We start from the raw sequence: 9,775 nt of genomic DNA on the forward strand, positions 1-9,775 counted from the left end.
ATATATATATATATATATATATATATATATATATATATTCATGAAAACATAATAGGTTTAGATCTGAAATCATGGCACTCGGGCCCTAGTGACAAGCATTAAGCATAGCAAAGTCATAGCAACATCAATCTAGAACATAGTGGATACTAGGCATCATCCCTAACAAAACTAACTCGATTACATGATAAATCTCATCCAACCCATCACCCTCCAGCAAGCCTACGAAGGGATTACTCACTCCCGGTGGTGAGCATCATGAAATTGGCGATGGAGGAAGGTTGATGATGATGATGGCGATGATTTCCCCTCTCCGGAGCCCAAAACACACTCCAGACCTGTCCTCCCGAGGAAGAACAAGAGGTGGTGGCGGCTCCGCATCGTAAAACGTGATGAACTCCTCTCTTTGATATTTTTCTCCCAGGATAGGAATATATAGAGTTGGAGTTAGGGTCGGAGGAGGTCCAGGGGGCCCACAAGCATGCAGGGCGTGCCCTAAGGGGGTGGGCCACTATTTTTGCGCCAGTATTTTTTACATATTCCACAAAAATTCTCTGTAAATTTTCAGGTCAATCCAAGAACTTTGATTTCTGCACAAAAAAAACACCATGGCAGTTCTGCTAAAAACATCGTCAGTCCAGATTAGTTCCATTCAAATCATGCAAATTAGAGTCAAAAAGTAGATACGATGGAGACGTATCAATGCACCACCAACATGAGAGCATAAAATGATTCTTGCCAATTTTCAGTACCAAACTACATCACACTTGTAGTTGAAATTTGAGCAAAATCTCATATTTCACTATTAATGCAGTAAATCTTCGAAAGATAGCTAAAGTACTTTTAAATTCATGAAATTGGTCAGCGTGCTTCCAATTTGGTCTACCTTATATAAAAAATGGTAATGCCAAGTTTTGGAACTTATTTCACGTACTTTGTTCACAAAAAAGCCATTTCTGGCACTTGAAGTATGGAAATAATACTTTTTATTCCAAAAGCAATTATTTTTCCTATGGCAACTATGTTCACAATGGTAAAGCCCATAGTTGTGCCAAATATACAACATATACAAGCCAGTATACACACACACACACGCGCGCGCGCGCGCCACACACACACACACACAACACACACACACACACACAATGCTAGCACAAGAGAGACAAGGCAAGGCAGGCATGTCAAGCAATGCATACAAACTCTATTGTGCTGAAGCTGAAAACTTAAATTGCGGTACAAACCAATATATATGTTGGTATATATCAACTGATCTTCGGACGGATGATTAATTCATGCATGCGCACAGACATATATGGTCTATTGGATAATTTGATCATCAATACTTCCACATGCCATCCATCCCCATATTCATTGACATGATCTCGTCAGACGTTGTTGTGGTGTCGTTGCCTGGGTCATTTTTGCTTAACGCAATTAGGAAATCCTCCTGCAACACTATGGATGATGGTTCGCTCCTAGGCTCGACCCCGACCATAAAGCCCTGGTCTACAATCATATCCATCGACATCATCTGCATCATCTGGTGTTGTTGTTGCTCCTGCTGCTGGTGGTGGTAGAATGGTATCGACGGCTGTGGTGGGACGACCATCATTTGGTGGTGGTGGTGGTTACCAAAGTAGTGGCCATTCATCATTGGGAGAAACACACCTTCCATCATCGACAAGCTAGCCCCGGTGGCTTGTAGCTGGTACAAAGAAGATGCAGTCACTGACAACGGTGGCGCCAATGATGATGATGCATTGTAGTCCATGAGGGGAGGCAATGTAATGGATTCGAGGAAGCCATGCTGCCGCTCTACTACCATGGGCATGGGCATGGCGAACGATGACATAACCACCTTCTTGAGTCCAATGCTCTTATGGAAGATCCTACAAACCACATATTCCTCCTACCAACATACATAAAATAAATCAATGCAAATCAACTATGGTAAGTATCTTTCTACATACATACGGAGATGTTTATGATTCATGAGTACTACTAGTCTAGGTTTAAATACCTTGGAAGATGCATTAATGGTGGATGTGTTGGTGATGTCAGTGGGCAGGTTGGGTGCCGGCTGCTTGCCTCTCTCGAGCCTGTACTCATGCATGATCCAGTTGGTCTTCTCCCCCTTGTGTGCCCTGCCCTTGTAGAAGACTAGTGTCTTCTTCGTGCCGATGAGACTCATGGTTGGCGGGTGGAAGATCTCCTTGTCTTTTCCAGTGGCCTTCCAGTAGCCGGCGGTTGTGGCTCTGTTGGTCCGTATCCCAGTGGGGTATTTGCGGTCCTTTTGGGAGAAGAAGTACCACTCCTTCTCCCCCATGTTTGCCATCTCGGGGAGTTCCCATGGGTCATGTTTGTTCAGATCCACCTCCCCAACTGCCCTAGTGTCGAAGGGTTTCTTTAGCACCTTGGGTACTAGGTAGGCGGTAATGATCTCCACATCCGTTGGGTGAAACCTGAACCCCGACGGTAGCTTCAACTGTTGTTGTTGTTGAACTCGAAGATGTTTTTCCATGGCGGAGGTTCTCTGGGAAATGGGTCCTATTGTGGCGCAAATATTGGGGGTAACGATAGAGATGTGTGTAACTATGGAAGGAATTCGATGGTATCTAGAGATATGAGAAGGGGGTACTTAAATAGCAGTGGATGCGTGTACTAGCAAGGCACTTGCCAGAGAAGCCTTGACGTTTTCTTAGCTTTTTTAATTTGTTCTTACTGGCGGTGGTTGGATAGATGCTAAGCTAGCTAGCTAGATAGAGATAGTTCCTCATCTTTACAACTGTGTGTTGCTTGTCGTATTGTGGGGGCACAACTAGATGGTGACATGTGCTAGGTTTATCGAACCTCTCCAAGACATGACATGCCAGATTGAATACTTTTGGTTTTGTTCTCATTCTTGTTAATGTATGAATATGCGCTCCTCATGCTACCCTCTGCTCATCTCATCTGCGTGGAAAATGTGTGCTTCTTTTGATGTTGCGTGGCTTTGTGATGCAAAGCAATGTTATTTTCTATGTATATACCTATGTATACATTCCACCATATGCATTCATATTTATATACAGCCTCTAGAGAAATCTATTAGTTTACATATTCCATCTTACATATGCATTCATATACTATATATAGCTTTTGTGAGTTTACACAAAACCCTTGTGTTCTCTAAACAATATGTGACAAGGAGATGAGCATGGATGGTTGATTCAGTATGTCAGTATAATGTGGTGCCTAGAGTGTTAGTAACAGTCACGTTGATCTCTCTCAAAGCAACGTCAATAGATCGGTTACCATCTGGTGGGGGGACTGGCGCCAACTGCTACTGAATCCCCGCATGCATGAGCAGGACCGGTAAAGCTCAAGCACTACATTTATGTACACAAAAGCACGTCACTCGCATCTCTCTGGAGATATACATAAGTTTCTCATTTTTACCCGCTTTCCGGGTCGTCGCGTACTAGTGTAGGTACATCTAGGTGCAACGATCGAACAACCTTGTTGCTTTTCCTAAAAAAGCTATCACGCAACATATGGATCTTCCCATGCCTCCGAGTGTGTGCAACAATGTTCTTATCATGTGTACCGAAAGAGGAGGCATGTCGCGCACCACCTGCCTTTCTCATGGTTAGCTATTGGATATATCCTTTTGTAAATCGACAGTGATAAGATTGATTTTGGGATAAAACTTAGATGAAATCAAAAGATGAGGTGATGTGGGAGAGAGACCCCACTCTCCCAGAGGTAATAATGAATACTTGAACTGAGTTGTGTTCCATGCATAATTTCGGAGATATTGCTAATGGTCTTAGAGATATGATTAAAAATTACAAGATTGGAATTGTAAAAAATCTGGTAAAGTTATAAAGGAAATTAATAAGTCACCTTGTCGTTTGGAAGAGCTTATGTCTATGAATGCAGATAGAAAGGAAATTTGGGAGGCCGCTGACACGATGAACAAACTTCTGTACCGGGAGGAGATGCTCTAGATGCAAAGATCTAGAGTTGCATGGTTGTGGGAAGGGGACCATAATACATAGTTCTTACATCGGAAAGCGATGTGGCGTGCTCGGAAAAATCACGAAAAATCATTGGTTGATGATGAAGGGGTGACGCACGAGGATCATGAATCTATGGCTCCTATGGCCACATCCTACTTATCTAATTTGTTTCTGGCTGATTCAACACTTCATGCGGACTCGGTGATAAATTTAATTAATAAGCTTGTCACTGACTTAGATGAATGTTGGCCTATGTGTAGAGATTACGAATCAATATATTGTTGATGCACTTTTTCAGATAGGACCACTCAAGGCGCCTAGGTCGGATGGTTGTCCCGCCCATTTCTTCTAAATGAACTTGGCGGCTGCTACTTCTTGAGCTTGCGTTGGTTTTTCCCTTGAAGAGGAAAGTGTGATGCAGCAGAGAGAAGTATTTCCCTCAGTTTGAAAACCAAGGTATCAATCCAGTAGGAGGTACAAGCAAGTCTCCAATCTATGCACCTTCACAAACAATCAAACACTTGCACCCAACGCGATAAAGGGGTTGTCAATCCCTTCACGGTCACTTGCAAGGATGAGATCTGATAGAGATAGATATAAAAGATTACTAAAACGTGAAATAAAGTAAACACAAATAAATTGCAGCAAGGTACTTTTGGGTTTTAGGTTTTGTAGATCTGAAAATATATGATGAAAAATAGACCCGGGGGCATATGTTTCACTACAGTCTTCTCTCTTGAAAGAAAACATACGATGGATAAACAAATTACTGTTGAGCAATTGATAGAAAAGAGAATAATTATAATGATATCCAAGGCAATGATCATGAATACATGCATTACGTCCGTGACAAGAAGACCGACTCCTGCCTGTTTGTACCACTATTACTCCACACATCGACCACTATCCAGCATGCATCTAGAGTATTAAGTTCATAAGAATGGAGTAACGCCTTAAGCAATATGACATGATGTAGAGGAATAAACTCAAGCAATATGAACCTCGTCTTTTTACCCTTAATGGCAACAATACAGTATGTGCCTCGTTACCCCTTGTCGGTGTCAAAATCGGTAGATCTCGGGTTGGGGGGGGGCAAGTTGTAAGTCTAAAGATCAATGCTAACAAGGGACAATGGGGACACAATGTTTACCCAGGTTCGGGCCCTCTTAAAGGAGGTAAAACCTTATGTCCTGCTTGATTGTATTTGTATAGGCGTTACAAGAGTTGATCTACCTCGAGATCGTAATGACTAAACCCTAGCTGTCTAGCCTATGATTATTCTGATAGCCTCTACAGACTAACCCCTCTGGGTTATATACACATCGGAGGGGCCTAGGGTTGTACAGAGTCGGTTTATAGAAGATGGAAACAGTACATCCGGACACCAAACCTGTTGTCCACACACTCAAGAGTCCTACTCGGACACGGGGGATGGTCTTCTGCTTTATCTTCATGGCCCATCAGTCTGGACCATATCGAATAGGCCAAACACCTGAGGACCCCCGTATCTAGGACTCCTTCAGTACCCCCTGAACTTGCCTTCAATGACGATGTAGTATCTGGCTTATGTCTTCGGGTTTGCAAGGAGGGTTCTTCAGCATACTCCGGATTGACGATAGTCCGTTTTTTGCCTCCATGTTCTGCCTTTATGATTCCTTCCCGTCGTCACCTTGATTTCCACGCGCTGGGCAAATGCGAACGGTCCATTCCTTTTTACAAATAAGCCCCTTACCACGCACGGGCGGCATCTATATAAAGATGTTAGATCCCTAAATGCCATCCCACATTGGACAAAAAGAGCATTGGAGTAAACCACGAAAAAACTTCAAAACATGGCTAGCGCCCCTAGCTCCTCCTCGCCCCCCATGGCCCTCAAGAGGGTGATTGGTGAAGCTGCTCAGTGTCCCACATCCAGCTGAGTTGACTTCAGATGCAGGGATATCTTCCTCCCGCAGATCTAGTCTCCATGCAGGCGGGATTGGCCTCGATTGGTAGTGACGCGCTAGCAGAGAATTTCCCCAACCCAAACAGGGAGGAGAGGGTGTGCTTCGTCTCGTTTCTTCTGAGGGGCTTAGGATTCCCGATCCATCCCTTCCTCAAGGGTCTATTGGAATTCTACGTGATCCAGCTACACAACCCCACACTAGGTTCTATCCTGCACATTTTGGGTTTTATCACTCTCTGCGAGATGTTCTTAGGCTGCGAGGCTCATTTTGAACTATGGGGAAATTTTTTTTGCCTTGTTCCCCGCCATCAAGGTGGTTCTATGTTTGAAGTGGGCGGCACCGAAATTTGGCGCATAGCCGGATCAGGCTACCCTGTCGGAACTCCCAAGAAGGGGTCCGAAGAATGGTCTTCTGAATGGTTTTATATTGAGGAAGTTCCCCTTCCGGACCCAGTTCGGCGTGGACTTCCCGAATTCTCCAGTGCTCCTTTTAAGAAGCTACTCAATTGGCGCCCCCGGAGCCCCAAGCAAGAAGATAATGCGGAGCTAATGAGGTTAGTTAGCAATGTCAAATTACTTGCCCAGTCCAGACTCTCGGTAATCGAAGTTATGGCCATCGCGATAAAGCAATGCATCCAGCCCCTTCAGTCCAGAGTGACCCCTTTGTGGTGTTACAACAGGGAGGACGACGCATCTCGCTATAAGCGCGAGGGCCCTGATACCCTAGCCGCTCTGGCCGCCATTCTGGTAGATCTTTATAAGGGGGAGAAAGAAGAATTCATCCGCTTAAATTGTCGGGAAGGTTTTCCATGTACAGCCCCATTGAATGGGTAAGTTGTTGATTATCAGCATTGTTCGACCTCGTTATCAAGATGTGCTAATCAAATTATTCTGATTGTCTTAAAGCAGACATGGAGGAAGGCAGTCGAAAATGTTCATTGCCCCTCCCCTGAGCTAGAGGACCATGCTCGCAACAAAGACCCCAGCTTCCGCGAGGATTCGGATATATTTATAGAGTTTGGTGATGGAGTCTTTTATCAAGCGAGCCTTGATGGCTCGGAAGTGGCTATTACGGCCGACTACCCCGACCTTCTTCCTTTCGTCAAGGTAAGTGCTCGGAAATCATCCTCAAAAAGAGGAGCCCCACTCGCGTATCACCCATTATACTGAACCGTGCTTTATAGGATCGGCGCTCAGCGAGCCGTACCCAATCGAGGGCGGCCCCTAGGAAGGCAGCATCTTCGCATGGTGAGCCTTCAAAACGAAAGGAAACCGGGAGCACCGTAGAACCCCCTCCATCATCAAAGAGGTATAACCTTCAGTATGTGCCTAGGCATAAGACCAGATTGTCATATTCCCCCCCTCTTATTCCAGGAGGAGCACACGGTGACCGTGTCCAAAATCCCAGCTAGCCGAGCATCAGCCAATCCTAAACTGGGCTCACCGACCAGGACGAGAGCTGATACGTCTCCAACGTATCGAATTTTTCTCATATTTTTCCTCTTGTTTTGGACTCTATTTTGCATGATTTGAATGAAACTAACCCCGGACTGATGTTGTTTTCAGCAGAACTACCATGGTGTTCTTTTTGTGCAGAAATAAAAGTTCTCGGAATGGAACGAAACTTTGCGAGAATTTTTTATATCAATAATAAGGATCCCCCCTCTCCTGGCACGCCTAGGTGGGTTGTACCCACCCGGTGGCCCCGTAGACGACCCCCTGATACTAAAAAATCACATATTTCCAGAAAAAATATCAGGGAGAAAGAATTATCATGATCCATGAGACGGAGCCACTGCCAAGCCCTGTTCTTCCTCGGGAGGGCAGATCTGGAGTCCGTTTGGGGCTCCGGAGAGGGGGATCTTCGTTCTTCGTCATTACCAACCACTCTCCATCTCCAATTCCATGATGCTCCCCATTGGGAGTGAGTAATTCCTTCGTAGGCTCACTGGTCAGTGAGGAGTTGGATGAGTTTCATCATGTAATCAAGTTAGTTTTGTTAGGGCCTGATCCCTAGTATCCACTATGTTCTTAGATTGATGTTGCTATGACTTTGCTATGCTTAATGCTTGTCACTTTGGGCCCGAGTGCCATGAACTAAGATCTGAACCGTTTATGAATTCATCATTATATCCATGGGTTAGATCCGATCTCGCAAGTTATAGTCACCTACTACGTGTTATGATTCGACAACCCCGGAGTGACAACAACCGGGCCCACTCTCGGTGATGACCGTAGTTTGAGGAGTTCATGTATTCACTATGTGTTAATGCTTTGTTCCGGTTCTCTATTAAAAGGAGGCCTTAATATCCCTTAGTTTCCAATATGGACCCCGCTGCCATGGGAGGGTAGGACAAAAGATGTCATGAAAGTTCTTTTAATAAAGGACGTATGACTATTTACGGAATACATGCCTACATTATATCGATGAACTGGAGCTAGTGCCGTATTGCCCTAGGTTATAACTGTCACATGATGAATATCATCCAACAAGTCACCGATCCAATGCCTATGAATTTATCTTATATTGTTCTTGATAAGTTACTACTGTTGCTACTGCTATCGTTCCTACTACAATATCACTGTTACCACTGTTACTATTACCGTTACTACTGCTGCTATCATCAAACTATTATACTACTGTGCTACTGATCACATTGTTGCAGATAATTAATCTCCAGGTGTGGTTGAATTGACAACTCAACTGCTAATACCTCCAAATATTCTTTGGCTCCCCTTGTGTCGAATCTATAAATTTAGGTTATATACTTACCCTCGAAAACTGTTGTGATCCCCTATACTTGTGGGTTATCAAGACCTTTTTCTGGCACCGTTGCCGGGGAACATAGCTATATTTGTTGAGTCACTTGGGATTATTATCAATTTATCACTATGAAGAATCTGAAGGATCCAAAGACTATGATATTTCCCTCAAAGATGAGGGGAGTTAAGGAACTGCCATCCAGTTCTGCTTTAGATTCACCTTTTGTTATGAGTAGACTTGCAACACCACTACATTCTATTAATTGATATGTCACAAGTTATTGATGATGCTACTTCTGCTATCTACTCATGATGATGCTAGTACCATGCTTGATAATGATGATCTGCCACTTGGTGAATTTCTTGATGAACAAATTGCTAGAGTAATACAACATGATGTTGTTGAATCTGATGATGAGCTTGAAACTAAAACTCCTGAAACACTTGCTAGAGCTAGCCCTCCTAGATATGAATTGCCTAAGGTACCGGAAGGCTACGTTATGAGTGAAGTGGCAACTAGAGATATTCTTGCTTGTAAGGATAGAGATGATCTAGAGAAATTATTACACAAGTATAAAGAAAAATCTCTGAATGCTAGAACGAAATGTGATCCGGAGTTTGCTACTTCACCTATTGTTATTGCTGATAAGGATTATGAATTCTCTCTCGACCCAGAGTTAATTACTTTGGTTGAATCTGATCCTTTCCATGGTTATGAAACAGAAACTGTTATGGCACATCTTACTAAGTTGAATGATATAGCCACCCTTTTTACTCATGATGAGAAAACTCGATACTACTTTATTCTCAAATTATTTCCTTTCTCATTAAAGGGTGATACTAAATCTTGGTACAATACTCTTGTTCCTAGTTGTGTGTGCAGTCCCCAGGATATGATTTACTACTTCTCTGAAAAATATTTTCCTGCTCATAAGAAACAAGCTTCCTTACAGGAAATATTTAACTTTGTTCAAACTAAAGAAGAGAGTCTCCCACAAGCTTGGGGGAGGATTTGCCAGTTACTTAATGCTTTGCTTGATCATCCTCTTAAGAAAAATGAAATAATTGA

General features: G+C 43.5%; 1 protein-coding gene across 1 annotated transcript; it reads right to left on the bottom strand.

Moving 5' to 3' along the window:
* Nucleotides 1-966: 966 nt before the first annotated feature.
* LOC119280835 (NAC domain-containing protein 79-like) lies at nt 967-2,590 on the bottom strand. The gene is made up of 2 exons (XM_037561541.1): nt 2,018-2,590; nt 967-1,906 (listed from the first exon to the last, which is right to left on the bottom strand). Exons 1-2 carry the CDS (start codon nt 2,516-2,518, stop codon nt 1,334-1,336), a joined length of 1,074 nt encoding a protein of 357 aa, XP_037417438.1. The 5' UTR covers nt 2,519-2,590; the 3' UTR covers nt 967-1,333.
* Between the last annotated feature and the right edge of the window lie 7,185 nt (nt 2,591-9,775).

Source organism: Triticum dicoccoides, chromosome 3B (assembly GCF_002162155.2).
Source record: "Triticum dicoccoides isolate Atlit2015 ecotype Zavitan chromosome 3B, WEW_v2.0, whole genome shotgun sequence".
In the NCBI taxonomy this organism is placed as follows: domain Eukaryota; kingdom Viridiplantae; phylum Streptophyta; class Magnoliopsida; order Poales; family Poaceae; genus Triticum; species Triticum dicoccoides.